Source organism: Lygodium microphyllum, chromosome 21 (genome assembly GCF_053477565.2).
Source record: "Lygodium microphyllum isolate KBCC chromosome 21, Lygodium_microphyllum_v1.1.10, whole genome shotgun sequence".
In the NCBI taxonomy this organism is placed as follows: Eukaryota; Viridiplantae; Streptophyta; class Polypodiopsida; order Schizaeales; family Lygodiaceae; genus Lygodium; species Lygodium microphyllum.
Window position 1 is genome coordinate 112,238,902 of NC_141155.1, and position 19,427 is coordinate 112,258,328.

The window sequence follows — 19,427 nt, forward strand, 5'->3', positions numbered from 1 at the left end:
CCCCTCTCAAGCTAATATGCTCAGCGCTAGAGTTGCTCTCATACCAAGTATTATGGACCTTCACGAGACTTCAAGTTTTTGTTTTTGTTTTTTGAGCCGGGTGCCTAATTAGGCTCAAAGGTAGAACCCTGTGCACTAGCTTATGATTTCGCTACTTTCTTCAGGAAGTAGCAAGATCCTTGGATGAGTCCACTTACAACACAAATGATGGAGCATGGGCGGGCACCTAACACCACTGTTTAGGGGTTCATGGACTCTCACAAGCTAAAATCACCAACCCTAGAAGATTCCCTTAAAGGGATGCCATACCCCAAGGTTAGGTGTTGGCTCGAAGGTGGTGTCCCGTCGCACCCAAGCAAACATTGCCTCCCAATAGTAATCACTTGCTTGAGCAAGGTGGTGCCATCATTGGTACGAATATGAGTTGCTTGTACACAAGTTTGCAAAGGGAGGATATTGTCATTTCCCTTTTCTTTTTGAGAACAAGGATCACGCGTACAATGCTCCCAAGCACCTCAACATCACCTCGCCGAGGAATGATGCTACGAGGCAATGCCCCGGAACAACATTTCCCAAGTGCATACGAGTGCTCACCCAATTGGGGGGGGGGAGGGGGTTTAAGGTACTCCCCCAAGATAAAGGTCGCGAGCTTTGCTTATAAAACCAAAAATGTGCATGTTATGTCCATCAATCAACACAGGACAGGTAAGTAGGATGTGTGCATAAGAGGTTTTTGCTTCGCGAGAGCTGCATAAGGGACATGTTTGTCGACGAGAGTGATGGTAGCTATCTGCCATCTTCACACTGCCGACTCGTGCCAAGCACAAAAACCATTCCTCTATAGTCTTGATGTTCTTTGATATATTTACGTGAAAGAGGTAATTCCTTGAGCATTCAAACTTGTTCCCATTATAAGAGGAAAGCCTCAAACACTCGTGTTGCTATTCCCATTTCTTCCAGATATGATGTCTTACAACAAGTAGAGGTGCTTCAGGGATATACCTTTCTAGCCAACATTTGGTCTTGGAGGTCCAGGTCCATTTGTGGACTTTCCTAGTAAATGACGGTGGTTTCACAAGCTTTCGAATCCACATCTTGAGTCCCAGGTACTTTTCTAAAGGACGCGCACATTGCCTGCTGCAAAATGTTGGTATGGGGGGGATATGAAATTCCTTATGCAAGGTAGTTCCCGTGATTGCCGTTGACTTAGCTCCTTTGCCAAGAATCCACTTCATCCTTGTGACCGCTAGTGTCTCCAACAATTGAAGAAGTATTTGATGATGCCCTCCCATAATCTCGGCTCTGTACGTAAGCACCGGAAGCACACACACCTTGAAGAGGTTGAGTCGAGTCCACATAGGGATCAAATGGGAAGAAAGGAAGGGTTGGTAGGCGTGAAGGGTCTTGCAACCTTTCTCAATCCTGTCTGGAATTATTTACTCGATTGAGAATTCACTATCCAGGACGATACCAAGATACGTGTATTTCTCATAGACTTCAATCCATTTGGTCCCTAAGTAGAGTGACCGATCCCTGAGAGATTGCAAGTTCTCAAATAATATCATGATGTTGTACTTGGATAAATCGAAGCTCATTTCCCACTTGGTAGCCCACTCACTCAACTAGTTTAATGCTGCTTGTAGCTCTTGGGGGATTCTGCAAGCAATATCAAGTCATTTGCAAAAAGCAACCCCTGAATTTTCTCTCAAAGCTTGGGAACATTCACTCTAAATCCTCACCCTCGATCATGATATCGTTAATAAATATGTTGAATAGGGTGGGGGATTTAGGACACCCTTGGCGTATGCCCCGCTTCATGGATATGGCTTCAGATAGGAGATCTCCCACCCTCACCCTTATCTTAGAAGCTTGGTAAAGACCCTCTATGAACCGGATACAACATCCTTTCACATCGCAAGCTCACAACTTGCAAAACAAGGCTTGGTGCAATACCGTGTCGTATACCTTTTTGAAGTCGATGAAGGCGACATATGTTGGTTTACCCTCCACATGTTGGCGTTCCACTATCTCCTCGAGGCATGCAACTTGTCAAGTACACTCCTCGTGCTCACGAAATCCGGCTTGTGCTTTGAGGAAGAACTTGTAGCTCTCTAGGGCCTTATAGATCCTAGAGACTACGATCGATGTTAGCACTTTGAGTAGTAGTGATCACGGCAATTGTTGGGATTGGTGAGATCACCCTTCTTCAGAATGGAGACCTTAATGGATGACTCCAACTCCTCCGAAATCTTACCAGCCTAAAAAATTGTGTTCTCAAGTCATAACCTTTCATAAGGAACAACGGAATGGCATACAATATATATCAATAAGGAATCTTCGTATTCATCATGATATCGAAAGATACAACATTGAGACACATCTCAGGACTACACTCTCGTGACACCGCACATGTGAGGGTTTACCACTTACTATAGGGAATCACACATAGAGTGAAAACCAAGCAGAGATCATAGTCACTACTACTCCCTATATAGGTGTTTCTAGCTCCAACATCATGGTATAGCTATAAAGCATGTACCCTATTCCACCTTATCTTTCCCCCGGTCCCCCCTCCCCCACCCTCCCCCCCCCCCCCCCCCCCCCCCCCCCCCTCGCCCCAAACACACATTCAAACCTATCTTTGGAGAGGCATTGTGATCTTTAAAGTTATTTTATAACTTTGTTACACCTAGTTTTTTGTAAGCAGGGGACCTATGCCTAAGCCTCTTGAATAGTCTGTTGTGTGTGCCGTTTCCCGAATCCCTTCATAAACGCGAAAGCAAGGTTCTCTTTCAAATTTTAGCAGGTAACATGCTCCGAAGGGGAGAGAAGTCGTGCCGTGTCATGTCACATCGTGTTGGGATTTTCACGTCATGTTGCACGATGTGTTATGGTAGGATCTCCTCTGCGTCAGTGAGCTTGCTCCTCTCTCGAGCTACTATGCTTTGCTCTAGAGTTGCTCTAATACCAAGTGTTACGGATCTTCATGGGACTTCAAGTCATAACCTGTCATGAGGCACAATGGAATGATACACAAGATATATCAATAAAAAATATTTATATTCATGATATCGAAAGATACAACATTGAGACACATCTAAGGATTACACCCTCATCATACCGCACATGCGAGGGTTCACCACTTAGTATAGGGAATCACACGTAGAGTGTAAACCAAGCAAAACTCAAGGTCACTACTACTCCCTATATAAGTGTTTCTAACTCCAATGCCATGTTATAGCTAAAACCCGCCACCCCGCCCCCCCCCCCCCCCCCCCCCCCCCCCGCAAACAACACACACACACATTTTCAAACGTATCTTTGGAGAGGCCTTGTGATCTTTAAAGTGATTTCACCTAGTTTTCCGTAAGCGGGGCAACTATACCTAAGCCTCCCGAATAGTCGATCGTGCGTGCCGTTTCCCGAATTCCTTCACAAACGCGGAAGCAAGGTTCGAGGCAAGGAAAACATAAGGGAAGCACAGTGGAAAAGGGAAGGACGAGAGGAGAGTACGATACAAGAGCGCGCACACAGAGAGAGAGAGAGAGAGAGAGAGAGAGAGTGTGTGTGTGTGTGTGTGTGTGTGTGTGTAGGGGGGGGGGGGGAGGGCGCTATCACTAACAACGATAATGAGCTCTGCCGCCGGACAGCCTCAGTTCCGCTTGACACAGCCGCCGTCCAAGGTCCTGCACCTCCGGAATTTGCCTTGGGAATGCAGCGAAGAGGAGCTTGTGGAGCTCTGCAAGCCCTTCGGCAGGATCGTCAATACGAAATGCAACGTCGGTGCCAACCGCAACCAAGCGTTTGTCGAATTTGTAAGCTCCTGCTTTTAGATTAACACATTACAGACCTGATCTCGTGATTCTTGCTCAGAATGGCCGTCCCTGTGTTAAGCAAATTGCCCTGGGCAATGCCTTTATCAGAAATCAGGAAGATGCAGGCTAGGTTTGGTTATGCCTTCTCTATGCATGATCCCCTTTTCTGCATAACAGGGCACTTGGGATCGTTAGTGTTGAATAATCCCAGTGGTCCCACGGTTGCTCATTTACTTAAGTGTGTTGTTTCTGTTAATTCGGCTGGTGTGCATCTCTCTTTCTTTCTTGCCATTACCTTCTTGTGTACTTCAGTTTTGTATCTTTTTAACTGTAGCCACGGCATCTCATCACGATTCATTCCCTAATTTGCCTTCATTTATTACTGTTACTGATTTTTTTTTCTGAAGGGAACATCTGCATTGGAACATCTAATTTAATTCCTGTTTTCAGAGGTCACTCTTTTCAAATGCAGAATGAATGCATTTTGCCTATTCATGTTCAGGGTGTCACACTTTGAATTGTACTTGGTTGGTTGCAGGCTGATTTGAACCAGGCAATTTCGATGGTTTCATATTATGCCTCCTCTTCTGAGCCAGCTCAGGTGAGGGGAAAAACTGTGTACTTACAGTACTCAAATAGACAGGAAATTGTCAACAACAAAACTGCAGGAGACACAGCTAGTAATGTCTTATTGGTGACCATCGAGGGTGTAGAAGCTGGCGATGTTTCAATTGATGTGCTACATTTGGTAAGTCTTGCTTATGGCATGCCTCAATGTTGTTATCTCATACACCTTTTGAAAAGTTTGTAATTGAATCACTAATGTAATAGTATAATTATCCCCATCAAGTTGTTTTGCAGTGGTTTTATTGGAACAATTCAAAGTATTGCCAAAAAGTCCTAGGGTATTTTGTTGTGGGTTGCTTTCTGTATTTCAGCTGCGTTTAACAGGTTTACTTGATACCTGGCTTCTGTTTGACATGACGCTGAATGGATCAACAGGTCCATGTTTTGGGACACATCCACGATGGCAGGCTACTGCATGGGAGGAAGCGCATGTGTGTTTGTTTCGTTCCCCTTTGCTTCACCTTGCCTTCTAACCCTTTCCTTACTCCTCACCCTACAACTCAATAGTTGAGTGTGTCACTTATTTCTTGGAAGTTTAGTAGGATGACCACACACACTCCTTGCCTGCTTGTTGGTATAATGTGGCTTGTTGCTTCGATTTAGCTGTTCAAGCAAATGGGTGTCCTTAGCACGCGTAATTCTGTAGTTGCTGGAAACAGAAGTTCAAGCTTCTCGTCCATTTAAGGTCTTGTCATTCAGCATGCATGGGGTTTAGGTTGTGGCTCCCTTGTTCTTCCGAATTCTAGTTAGAAATGTACTGTATGTTACATATCTATTATAACTAATCTCCTAGAAATCTTTTGTAGTTTTGATATTCATTATATATAATTTGTTTAACTAGCCTAGTAGCTTGTTCATTTCAGTGCACTTCTATAGTTTCTGCAACAGGACAGAGAGTGGGCAGGAAAGAGTTGAATTTTGTTGCTGTTTGTGACAGGTCTTCTCTGCATTCGGCTTTGTCCAGAAAATTGCAACATTTGAAAAAAGTGCTGGGTTTCAGGTGGCAAAAAGTTCAAGTTCAAACAATGCATATTTAGTTGAAACCATTCCTTACAATTCATATAGCTGGTTGCTTTCATACAGGCGTTGGTTCAGTTTGTAGATTTTGATACAGCTGTAGCAGCAAAGTCAGCTCTTGACGGGAGGAGCATTCCTCGGTAGAACTTTTTCATAGAGTAGTCCTTCATTGAATTTGATGTTTTCCTGTCTGTGCAATATCCATAGCTTGCTGTTTGTGTCCAGGTACCTTCTTCCAGAGCATATTGTCTCATGTCATTTACGCATATCCTTCTCGGCACATGTTGATTTGAATGTGAAGTTTCAAAGCCACCGAAGCAGGTTTGTTGACTTTGGATATGATTATATGCGGATGACTCGACTTTTTTTAGATTCTACTTCAAGACATATATCTAAAATTTTGTATGACATAAAGTTACTGGATGGAGGGGTAAGTTCAGCAGTTTTTGGCCAAAAAAATAAAACTGCTATATATATGCCGTCTCCTTTGGAGTTTTTTTTTTCTTTGGAGAATATTTGTTCCCAAATCAACCCTTGATACTGGTCAGCATTTTAAACAAACAATGCGTTTCTGTGTTCCTTTTTGTAACTCAGGGATTACACGAATCCTTACCTACCTATTGCTCCTTCAGCTATTGATGGTACTGGACAGGTGCTACTTTTGGCATGCTACATGTTTACTATAAGTAAGGATTATGTTTCTTTTTCATGGTGCATCCCTAGATTCAGGTTTAAGTTTTGTTGGTTACACAGGTTGGACCAGATGGAAAGAAGAAGGAACCAGAAAGTAACGTTTTACTGGCATCCATTGAGAATATGCAATATGCAGTGACTATAGAAATTTTGCACACAGTGAGTGGCATGGCGTTCTCAGCAGTAGTTTAAAATTCACTTTTTAATGTTTGGGTTTCTGAAAGACTTATAAAGAGAATGTCTTACAGGTGTTCTCGGCATTTGGAACAGTACAAAAAATAGCAATGTTTGAAAAGAATGCAGGGTTTCAAGCACTGATTCAGTATTCTGGTACACTTTGCTACAAAAGTTTCATGAAACTTTTCTTGGCAGATGGAAATGTATTGATTAGTTGTGTTGCGTGAGGCCGAAATAGCTGCAAATTCTCTGTTTGTTTTTAGTCATCGATGTTATATCTGAGTGATAACTTAAAGTTCCCTTGTTACTTGAAGATGTATGGGAGTAGCAAAATGGTAACTGGGAGGTTCTTGGATATCATCGCTTGGATGGATTAGAAAAATCATTGTTACACTGCATTTGGATCCGATTGTTGAATGGGAACACTGTAGTACTTTGATTAGCTATTATTGCCACCTAGATTCCTATTGCTTCCAATGTGACTAGCAACAATTCGTTAATGCATTTGGAAATAGTGTAACCTTGAGGACCTAATTGCTTGGATCCTTTTGTCTACTCATTTTTCTTGCCCATGTCATGCACATCAGCAATCTTTTGCAGCTGTCAATGTGGTGCTATATGGATCTCTGAAACCTACAAAGATGGGGCCTTGGACAAGCACTAAGCAAAGCTTGAATATGCTTGAAAGCTAGGCTTGTTATCAAGGGATTTTTGGATGTCTATTAGCTAGATAGCCATTTGGTGGCTGCCCATCTTAAGTGGTCGAGTTTTTGGATGTCAACCTTTCTCAATAGTGTTCCTTGCTGTTCAAAGTCCTAAAAACAACGGGCCTTCTAGAAAACATTTATGTGGAACAACCACAAGGATTTAGTGTCCTTCAAGACCAAAGGGTTGAGTCTTATTGTTTGCATGAAGAAAAGGAGCCCGAGCTTCGTATTAATGGATTGATTGCTTCTCTCATGAGCAAGTTTTCTAGAGAGTGGATTATAATACGGATACCCATTTTTAAGCATTGGGGATGGCTTGTTCATTTAACTAATCTTGTATTATGGATGGTTGGATCATTACAAGGAGTTCCAAGTACATTGCTTATACTTATTAGGAGCAGATGAGCAAAAGTTCTCATCCCAAAGACACCAAGGAATTGGGTCGAGGATATCACGATGGATTGCCTAAGGGCCTATCCAAGAGGGGTTACTCATGTATGATTTGTACGGTTCGTTAACTGGATTTGCTTACATGTGGTTATTGTTGGAGCACCTTTATGATATGCAGTCCACCCTTTGCTAAATAATGGTGTGTCCACTATGGAAGGAGTGAAATGAGCATGGGACAAAGGAGGTCAAAGCCATACAGTGCTTGTGCCTCAATGAGCAATTTTGGTAGAAAGTCCTTATCATTGTTATTGTTGTGACTCTCTTTCATAGAATATTGTGTATGAGTGATTTCAAGGGGTCCACTCTGGGCCTTCTCATTCACTTCTTTAGAGTGGCATTGCCAAAGACATAGGGCCGTATTGTGATCACAAAGACACAGTGTGCATACGTTCTACAAATAGTTGAGAAATGGGGCGTATGTATAAGCCTATCCATGGTTTTACAACATTAGTACATCCGATCTACAAGTCGCTAGTCTTTATGCATGACAAAGCTCAGCTCGGACCAGCTTGCATATTTGACGCGTGTGGTCTCTATGGATTACCATAATGCTAGTGCTAGAGGAGCTAGGATGCTACACAAATCAAAGAGAGCGTGTGACATTAATGTGACATTAAATATCACTTTTAATGTCACATTAATGTCACAGAGCGTGTCGCATTTGCTTCTTTCACTTTTTAAAGAAGAGTGGCAAAATTTTGGATAAGCATTGGAGACTCTTCAACACTTGACTACAAGAACCCTCGCTCAGGATTGCTCTTCAAATGCATGTGAGAGAAATTGGAGTACCTCTTCTCTCATTGACATGAAGATTCCAATCTACTTAGCATATGACAATTCGAGCAGGTAGTCTATTGCTGCACTAACTTATGCATGGGTAGTCCGAAGTAGGTAAAAACTTAACCATAAATCGCGATTCATAAATTTAAAATGATAAGTCAAGTTTTAATTGGTTGTTAGTCTCATAGCATTGTGTAGATGAATGTTGATATATTCAAGTTGATAGGCAACACTCTTTTGAGTATACATTAGGAGGTTGATGAGGAGAAAATTATCTTTACAGAGCTCTATAGAGAGCTTATAATAGCAAACACTCCTGAGTCGTGACACTTGTAGTTAGCATGCTCTTGGGCAAGGAGTTCAAGAAACAGGCAGCAAGGGCATGGTCATTTCTTATACCCTCGGACATCGATGAGGGGTGGTTCGAGTGGCTTACACACGTATGTGAGACAAGGCTCTAGTAGCCCTCATCTCGTGCCTCTGATCATATCTACCCCTTACCTACACAACCTTTGCCTAAGGAGCCATCATTTAATGATGACGGTCACCTTCATCAGTGAGGATGACTATGAGAATGTCTCACCATCCAATACTAAAGATTTATTTTCAAACTCTCTTTATGAGCACTCAAACGGTGATGATGATGATGGTGATGCCTCAATATAAGCCTCTCTCTTTTTTGTATTTGTTGTATCCACTCCAGAGTCCTACCGATGATCTATGATTCATGTATGCTATATGTTGTTGTACTGCGTGTTGCACATGTAATTGCAAGGCCTAACATATGCCAGTTTGGCTTTTAACCTTATGTATTCATCTTATTTTGTAATGACGTTGCTTATTTTAGTTTAAATATGTGTTCTATCATTTATAGTTTTTTTTAAAAATCAAGTTTTTTTTTTCATACTAATATAATACCGTACCTTATAAAATCTTAAGGTACCATTTTGTACCATATTTTATCATACTATGCATACCATATCATACCTTTCATTCCTGACAACTATGAGGTTTACATTGGTCAAACCATTGTTGAATGGGAGTTCTTTGGATATCAATTACCTAATGTTCCTAAGATCACCCTTCCAATTCTTGCACATGATGTGAGTTAAATTTTAAAATTTGAGCTAGATTACTATGCAAAGATGAAGTTTAACCATTCAATTTTCTTTCCTACCATTAAATTATGCGTCTGGATTATATGAGAAAAATAGCCATGCATATTCTCTCATATCCACCAAGGTCCAAAATAAGCTAAGCACATAATGGTTACAAAGACATTTATTATCACTCCCACTTACGTGCTTTAAGATTTTCAGCTTATTAAAAATGATTTTTATAAATAATAAATAAGATTTGTAAACATGTGGTTTGTCTCAATGGGAGTAGAGATAGGCTTGTAGTCTTGCATCTGAAATTGCTCAAGAAGCTACCCAATGTACTTAGACTACTGCAAAGTAATGCCCCCTCAACTACAGTAAATTGTATGCCAAGATAGTAGTGCAAGTGGCCAAGATTTAGAGTTATCACATCAAATGCATGCTGCAATTCATCTTTTAAGGCTGAAATACGTGTCTCATGAGGTCCAATCAACAATATGTCATCCACATAAAGAATGAAAACCAAGAGGCCATCCCCATATGAGGTGTCTTTTGGGGGGTGGTTTTTTGGTGGGTTTTTTTGTGGGACTTTGTATAGGGACTTCCCCTTTTGTAACACACACACATATAAAATCAGCATATTTTGTACGAAGTCAAATCAAATCAGCCCACATTACATATGCATTTTTTTACAATGGAAAATACATGAATGAATACATGCACATGCATATATTCTTTGGTAGTATACATTCACCCATACACATAGTAACATGGGACCGATTTTGGAGATAGGGATAGAAATAGAGACAGGGATAGGAAAAATGAATTGCCATCCCCTATTACCATGAGAGGGGGCTCTAAACGGGGATGGGATGGGATTGGGACGGGAAGCTAAAAAATGGGCATCCCTTGTTACTATGTGCACACATCCACCTACCACATCACATGCATATATTTTCAAATGCTATTTATGTATGCCATCTTCTCCCTTATGCTTGTTCCTTGCTTTTAGCCGTTCCCCATCCTTGACCTTGTCCCCATCTCCGTTCCCATCCCCCATTCCATGTTACTATAAGTGACATAAACCTCCTCATGTAGATCACCATTCAGAAAAGCAATCTTCACATTCAACTGAAGCACATGCCAATCATAATGAGCAGCCAAAGCAATGATGCTAAGAATGGTGGTCATACATGAAGTGAGTGCAAACGTCTCATCATAGTTGATCCCTTGTTGTTGGGCATATCCTTTGGCAACAAGGCGTGCCTTCTAGTAATCAATGCTACCACCAGATCTATGTTTTACTTTGTAAATACTAAACCCATTTAGTGTTTATAGCATGCTTGCCAACAAGCCACATAACTCCCATGTGTCATTTTTATCAATAGAGTTTATCTTTGATTCCATAGCTACTATCCATTGTTCATTTTGTAAAGTATCATGTAAATAAACAAGTTTCTCATTGCATGTAGTAGCTACTAATGGATAATGCCCCTTTCAACCCAAAAGGAGATAAACTTCCATAACATATATTCCGTCCCAATTGATATGTAGTATAATCAACTTGCATCCATTGCCATTTTTAGCCTCAAAGCATATGTCCCACAATCAAGAGTCATGTCATCAATAAAGGTAACAAAGTACAAGTATCCTTCAATGAATTTGAAGTGCATGGGCCCAAAAATATCACTATGCACAAGCTGTAATTTTGATCAACATGCAAGATACACCTTTAGGAAACAAAGTACGATGCATTTTGCCAAGTACACACAACTTTTACATACATTGTGAGTAGGTTCTTTCAACGGAGGGAGATCGATCAAATTTTTGCTTCTTATGTGAAGCAAAATGCGATAATTAAGATGACTAAACCAAGGATACCATAACTTAGTGTCATCCACAATGGTGGCATCAACCTGTAATGCATCCTCTGATACTCTTATATAAATCAAATTGATATAGTCCATTGTACAATGTACCAATGACAACAAGTGAATCCCCATCAGTGCAGTCATAGACACTACATTGATCCATGTGGAATTTAACCACAAAACCAACACATGCAATGTTTGAAATTAAAAGTAAAATTTTCTTTATGCCTGATACATGCAAGGCTTTCTCAAGCATGATAGTCTTCCCATCCACTGCAATAATGGAAATCTGACCAATGTATTGAATTGCATGCAAAGCATTGTTTGCACATACAATAGATCCCCCATTTTATACATTTGCATATGATACAAACAAGTCATGAAAGGATGTCAGGTGCTTGGAAGTGCCATTGACAAAATATCATGTGCTAAAATTTTCACCAAGTGAAAGACCATGCTCATGTGAAAAAGGATCATACAAACAATGCACAACAAATACCATATGCTGAAATGCAACAACTGAAAGATCATGCTCATGTAATGAAGAATCATACAAACAAAACACAACAAAGGCATAAGATTAACCAATGTCCAAACTTGCCAAATTTACACTTACATCTTTCGCATTTGCTGAATTTTCAGCAACAACCATTCTTGATTTTTTCTTCTTGTTACTTGCCATCTTCTTTTTGCATTCTTCAATAACATGCCCCTTTTTCTGCAATAATTGCATCTCTTTTTCTTAGCACCATCATCCTTTATGCTTGAAGAGTTTGTAGAAGAAGCAACTTTACCTTTACCCTTTGAGTTTGAGTACTGCCATGACTTTCCTTTTTTTGGATGACTGGCTGCAAATGCTTGATTATTCATACTTTTGTTAGAGCGATTCAACCTTGATTGCTCTTCTTGCAGCAATAGTGATGATAGTATCAAGTACAACCAAGACCATACATACAAGAGAGGAATCGGAAATTATTTCATCAATATTAGCAAGCTGCTCTGTGATAATCTAGACGCGTGTAATGTATGCATCCACAGAATCACCCTTTTGTCATGTGCTCTATCTCAAGCTGCTTATGCAAAAAGACAACTCGAGACTCATTGCACACCTAATACAACGAAGCGAGCTTATCCCAAGCATCCTTGGCCATTGTGTACAATCAAATTCTTGCACAAAAGTGCAATTGAAGCATGAGCTTGAGCATGATGTCCATCCCATCTCAGTTGATCTGATGTGGGAGGTGTAAGAGGAGTTGGAGCGGAAGATCTAGTGGTAATGGTGGAGGAGCTAGGGGCATCATGCCCATCCCATCTCTATTGATGTGTTGTGGGAGGTGTAAGAGGAGCTGGAGTGGAAGATCCAGTGGTAATGGTGGAGGAGCTAGAAGAATCTGTAGCATTTTGTGTAACCAAGATTGCAAGCCTAGCTTCAGAACCACATACATAACCCCAAAGGTGCTTGGCAATAAGTACATGCTTCATCATGTATGCCCACATGGGATAATTAGTGCCATCGAGTTTGTTTGAGTCGCTAAACATGTTGAGTAAATCATTTTTCCCTCCCATTACTTGCTGAAATTTCTAGTTTTTTGTAACCAGCCGTTGTCTAAAGTACAAATGCAGATGCAAGGAAGCAAAGAAAAGACTAAAAACTCACAATTTATGTAAATGCCGTGAACAACGTAGTATGCTTAACAATTATGATATATTCTTGTTTTCGAGATTTAATATAAAAGAGAATAAACACTCAAAGCTGAAAATGAAAATTACTCACAAAAGTACAGCCATGAAAATGTAAAAGTAATGGAGACAAGATTGGGGGTTGAAGATGGGCAACCCCCCCCCGAAGGAATGTATTTCTGCTCAACCCAAGTCCCTTAGGGAAGAGCTCAGTTACAATCAACCTGAGAGTGAGGAGAAGTAATTCTCACTCTCACAAGATCATGCAAAGATGTATAAACACACATGCATTATCTATTATGCAATGATAAGAACTGATTTCTTTACAGTATGAGAGAAGAAAGAGGGGAAATTAGCCTTTCTCCATCGTTGAACAGTAGTACATGGATAGGGCTTGCTTCTTGTTACTAAAATGGAAGAAAGAGCTTGAGAAGGAGGTGCTGTAATGAATTTACGGGCTTGCTGTCTTGTAAAACAGCAGTGATAGAAGAGGGAATATGGAGGAATTTGATAATGGAGAAGTGGGGGATGATGATGGGGATGGATGGGGCCAGTTTCTGGCTATCTGTGGTGGGTGCTGTACATGAGTTTACAGCAAAGAAAAATGATGCTGAATGAATAAAAACGAGCTCTTATTTATAGGAGAGGGAAGAGCTAGTACAAAAGGGGAAAGTGGAGTAGCACAAGACAAGTGTCCAGCCACATGTCATGAGATGTGACAAGTGGTGGGACACTTGGAAACTTGTGTGACAAGTGTCTTGACACTTGTCTCTTTTCTATGGCCTTCCTTTTTGGGCCGAATACTGTCAAGAATAGAAACAACCAAATTAGTAAGCACAGTCAGAGTACAAAACTTACTATTTTTAGAATGACATCCCTATTTTTTAGGACTAGCATTTTTAGACTAATCCGAGACTCCTAAAATTTAGGGACCCCCCCAATATGGGTGTCATATGAAAGCTTTTTCCGTGTACATTGCAAAAACGGTATTAGAATCTTCATGTGACTTTCCTATGCAAAGAAATGTGCATTTCAAGCTTTCAGCCCACATATGCACATTATACAAGCATTTCATGATCATGCCATCTTGTTGATTGTAACTGATTGTTCTGGTGGATCTAGCCCGCACTTCAAGGCATCAATCTTTTCTGTGTGCGAGTCTAACCCTGATATGTGTGAGTTCTGATCACAGGCTCCCAATCGGCCATATAGGTGGAAGTGTGAACTATCTTTTCTCTAACCCACCACGTGCGTCCACCATAACCTGTGACCACTCATCAGTGGCCAGCTCCAATGCACTTTACTTTATATCTAATTAGTGCAAAGGAAATAAATTTAATAAATCATTATATAGATAAATTAATGAAAAAGGATACAAATTCTGTTTCTATAGAGTTGTAACAATTTACCAAAAAATTGATGGCATTGATGAAGAATTTACAACTAAAAGGGCTCTAATGTGTACAAATGTCGATGTAGGTATAATTGGTCTCAATGTCGATAAATTTGAAAAAACTTACTAATATATCTAAGCTTGAGGATGAGGATTCTACATGAATTGTTCTATAATAACAAATGTTTTTGAGTTATTAAGTCTTTTCAAAACTTTTTGAGATAGAACATGATTCTTGGGCCATGGAATTCAACAATCAACTTTTTTATAGCCTTGCAACTATTGTTTACACTCTAGTTCACAATATTTGAACTTTTAACTTTTAAGTTGAATATTTCATATGTATGTAATGTATTCTATGAGTAATTTAGCATGTAACTTTTAAAGGACGTGCAAACAATATCATAGAAAACTCAATCTTAATCAAAAGACCCATGTGCCAACAATTGGATGCATTGTCAGTAACAACTTGCATCACATTTGAGGGAGCCATTGATAACCACAAATTACAATGCTGAGAGAGAGAGAGAGAGAGAGAGAGAGAGAGAGAGAGAGAGAGAGAGAGAGAGTGTGTGTGAGTTGAGAGTTGAGCCTTGAAAGATTCAAGTACCAAGAGAATGAGAGGCTGGGGAAAGAGAGGTGGGATCCATGAATCATGATCATTAAATTATAATATAAAACTCAAAATAAAAAAGACAATGTATACCTCAACGATGTCAAAAGATGACGTATCAGTGAGACAGTAGGGTTGGCGGGAAGAAACACGGAGTGAACTTGACAAACATGGAGAAGGGAAGAGAAGAGAGAAGAAACTCTGATGAATGGAATGATGAAGTTCTGAATCATGGAGTGAATGTGATACAAGGGAACAAGGGTGCCGTAGTACAAGGAAGATGATGAAGATAGCCATGAATCACGAACCACAATGCCCTCTTGAAGGGGTGTGAGGGTAGTGGAGAGGCTGGGGAGAAGAGGTGACAGACTGAATGAATCAATTGTGAGGAATGAATAAAAGAGTGGCCTATAAATAGGCATAGTCAGTCTAGGTTGACGCCACACCCTAAACGCAAATTCTAAACGCAAAACGCAGAAATGCAAAAACGCAAACTGTGGGTGAAGGGTTTCTCAACAAATGATAGCTTGCCGAATGTGATTGTAGATGAACGTGTCCATTGCATTCCTTTTCCTCTTGTTGGTATCTATAGCCTGTGAAAAGTATGTGCCAAGTGGACATGAAACGTGTATGTTGATGATGCCTCATTTCTTACTATCATTCCATTTGTCGATGAGAATGGAGCAACCATATTTTGTCCATGTAGCTTGAATGAGATCGAGGGCTCTATCTTTTCTCTTCTGCCCATCAATCGTCTTCGTCCTTATGCCATTATAAAGTATGTGCCAAGTGAACATGAAACGAGTATGTTGATGATGCCTCATTTCTTACTATCATTCCATCTGTCGGTGAGAATAGAGCAACCATATTTTGTCCATGTAGCTTGAACGGGATCAAGGGCTCTATCATTTCTCTTGTGCCCATTAATCGCCTTCGTCCTTATGTTATTATAGGTGACACTGGTCCATCCTTTACATGGATCCACATTGGCAATGGCTTTTACCATATTCTTTCATGGCTCTTGCTTTTTGACATATACAAACATTTTAATAATAAAATACTTTATTTCGTATGCTCATTGAAAAAATTCATATAAAATCAGCCTACACAGATCTAAAATGTGCAACTTAAAAATAGATCATGAAGAGGCCTAGGCATTGTGAAGAAGAATGAAGAGAAAAGAGGAGAGGGAGAGGGAGAGGAAGAGAGATTTATGTCACGAGGATGTGAGATTTTATTGCTTTGTTTAGCATTTAAATTAAAGTTTAGGGAATGTGCTACTGTAACTTGCACATGTGAAGTGCAAGTTAATTATTTCATAGTGCGAGACTTGAGATCTAAAAAAATTAGTTGGTGCTAAAGACAAAAGTTGTAAAAAGTTAAGTTTGACAAGTACTAGGTGTTGTGGTGTCCGAGGTCAGATTTTGGCTTAGACCAATTTATTGCAGTGGTGAGATTAGAGACTAGGCCTTAATTAATTAATGCTTGTGTAAGGGCTAATAATTGCTTAGGGATGCTTGGAAGAAAAATTGGTCTTGCCAATTTCATTATTGGTTGGTGAAATTAAATTTTGGAGCACTAGAATAATTATTAAATTGATTTTTAAAAATTTTATTTTAAAAATTAATTTAATAAGATGGATAATACTGAAAAATGGGATTAGTAGATTGCCACTTGGCCAAACTTGCCCATAAAGTGGGATTTTTTTCGTTTGGGCTGGTTGAAGTCTATTCCAGCCATTGTGAGAGAGGAGAAAGTAACATGTTAGAGAGCAAGGAGATGTTGATGTGATTGGTAGCCACCATGGATCAGTCCTACAGAAGATGACAGTAATTCAGAGTCCTGCAGGAGCAAGCAACAATAGTTTGAGGTCCTTCTGGTGCAAGTGATAGCATATAGGAGAGGACAATAGTTTTCAGGTGGTCCTAAGTAGGAGATAGCAGCTTTCTGGCTGTGTGAGTAAGGCTGTAGCAAATTTTTAGCATTTTTTGCAATGAAACTTTGAAATTTCTCTCTTTATTGTATTCTCTCTCATTCCCCAGTCATCTCTCAAGTTATCTTAGCAAAAGCCAACCATTTGAGTCACCAAAGATGGAGATTTGGAAAATCTCTATTGTAAACAATAATTTGTAGTAGAAATTAAGGTTTGACAACCACCTTGGGATGTGTGCTTAAAATTGAGGGTCTAGGACTTGAATTCTAGTAATTGAAATTGAGAAAGTTTAGGAAGGTTCGAGAGGCTGGTGAGCTAATATCAGATTTGGGGCTGAATTTGTCTCTCAAGGAGTAAGGTAAAGATGAATCTGAGAGCGAACCAAGGGGCAAATCGGTTTGGAGATTTGCCGGTTAATTTTGATAGTAAGAGGCACTTGGATTAGCAGAGGAGATTAAAGAATCTCAATTGTACTCCATGCATTTGCAATAAAAGTTAAAGAAATTCCGCAAGGGGTGCCAATTTTGGGGCCAACAAGCTATCCATTGTCTAAGATTAAGTGGTGATATTTGTATTTTTAGTTTATGTGAATCTTATGTTGCTGTAATTAGTGTTAAATTAGGTTACTTACCACTCTCTTAGAGGAGAAAGATTGGTTTTAGATTTGGGAAATGAAGAGAGAGGATGTAATATGTGTGAATGAAACTTGAAAATGAGAGAGAGGGAGAGGGGGAGAGAGAAAGGCATAGAGGGATAGGGAGAAGAGAGTAAGAGAAGGTGATTTAGTGATAGAAAAAGAAAGAGGAAGAGGGATAGGGAGAGGGTGAGGGAGAGGGATAGGGATAGGGATAGGGATAGGAGGAAGAGAAGGTGAGGGAAAAGGTGAAAGAGAGATGGAGAGTGTGAGAAAGAGTAGGGTGATTGAAGAACATAGTGGCTTCAAAGTTGAGCTTAAGAGAGGAAGATTGACGAAGATGGAGATTGATTTATGTGGTGAGATAAGTGGAGGGGGTTGTTCTTTTATAAGCATTGATATGAGGGAGAAAAGAGAAGAAAGGAGTATGAAAGAGGGAGGAGTGTGAAAGAAGAAAAGTTTGAATGTATAACAGCCCAAAAAAGACGACAAAATTTCAAAAAAGTGCTAAAAGACATTTTAAATAGTCGATTTTTTTTTTCTTTGTACACTTTGAAGATACAAAAATTATACGGTATTGTAGGAAATGAACGTGCAGTATGATATGGTATGAAATGAACCATATGTGCATAGTCTGTAACCTTGGCGCCAATGGTTGGAAAACATGGAGTTGGGAGACGTGTAGACGTGGGAACACACATAGATGGTACCGTTAAAAGTAGCATGTTTCATCATATGAATCCTTATGGATGCACATGGTAACGTATGATTCAGATCATATAGTATGATCAGGTTCATACTATATATAGAGGCATTTATGATAGATCTCTTCTAGCAAATGACTTTGGCAAAGGAAGTTTATCTTTGGTCACCATAATTGATAAGTTCTTATAAGAATGCATCATGTTGATTCTCATTTAATGTCTTGGATAGAAAGACATCTTTGTTTGTAGCTAACTTTTGATTTGTGAAAAGAGATGGGCTCTTGTAGGTAGGATGCAAGAGGGAAGTAAGTTCATGGATGCATTGGTCTCCTTTCACTTTCATATTTTTTCCACAAGATTTTTGTATCAACAATAGGACTTAAAAACATTTAATTTTGGATTTAAAAATTGAATTGATTGAACTAGTATGAAAATGAATCTAGTCATCTTGGATCCTTGAGATCAAGAACTTTGTATGCCTTGATCTCCTTGATGGCTTTTCTCAAAAAGTGAAAAAGAAGCTCCAAGATAGTATTCTTCAAATTTATCATACACAATACCCTATGCAAGGGGTTGATTGCTATAACCAACACTCATGGATCATTCCAAAATGACGCTCTTAAGTGAAGCCTTTGAATAGCTTTTTCTTTTTTTACATTAGAGAATGGCTATCATAGTTTCTTTCCTAGATAGTACTGACTTGATTGTATCACACAATCCGTGCCATATGGTGCTATATGTATCGATACGTATTTGTACAATGAAACATGTAATTTTTAGTTGCTGCATTTGGGTATGTTTTTACGCTTATAGGTTATCTCCTAGAATGGATGTTTCCTAGCTATTGGCGCTTGCATGACACTTTGAAATGTGTATAGCCCTTGGTTACCACATTCCTGGAGCAGTCCCCTTGGATTTCAAACTCCAGCCAGCTCACTTTTTGATTGTTTTGACTTAGTCCTTTTTTAGCCCTCGGAATCTATGCTTTTAGGTCTCTCTTCTTTCACACACTTCTCTCTTTGTCCACACTCTTCTCTAGTCTATAAAAGATGCTACTTTCCTCTATTCTTCCACACTAAATGAGCAAGCATTCTGATCTCCATCTCTAAGCACCACTTCAATCTTGGTTGTCAAGTTGCTTTCACTCTCTCCTCTTGCCTCCACCTCCTCCATCTTGAAGTATCAATATATCAAGCCTATTTCATCTTCCCTCCCTCTAATTTTCAAGCCTCT

At 39.8% G+C, this 19,427-nt stretch overlaps 1 protein-coding gene across 3 annotated transcripts in view; it reads left to right on the plus strand.

Annotated features, from left to right (window-relative positions):
• Positions 1-3,373: 3,373 nt before the first annotated feature.
• LOC148018438 (polypyrimidine tract-binding protein homolog 1-like) overlaps positions 3,374-19,427 on the plus strand; it is a 66,715-nt gene continuing 50,661 nt past the window's right edge. The window contains exons 1-8 of one of the 3 annotated variants that reach the window (XM_087662310.1): positions 3,374-3,815; positions 4,354-4,563; positions 5,380-5,442; positions 5,526-5,599; positions 5,685-5,780; positions 6,054-6,111; positions 6,213-6,311; positions 6,401-6,482. In XM_087662310.1, coding sequence (XP_087518436.1) covers positions 3,630-3,815; positions 4,354-4,563; positions 5,380-5,442; positions 5,526-5,599; positions 5,685-5,780; positions 6,054-6,111; positions 6,213-6,311; positions 6,401-6,482 — 868 coding nt within the window. In that variant the 5' untranslated portion in view covers positions 3,374-3,629. Of the gene's footprint in view, positions 3,816-4,353; positions 4,564-4,817; positions 4,876-5,379; positions 5,443-5,525; positions 5,600-5,684; positions 5,781-6,053; positions 6,112-6,212; positions 6,312-6,400; positions 6,483-19,427 lie in introns of those variants that run through there. The other 2 variants (XM_087662311.1, XM_087662312.1) reach the window with 2 other exon arrangements.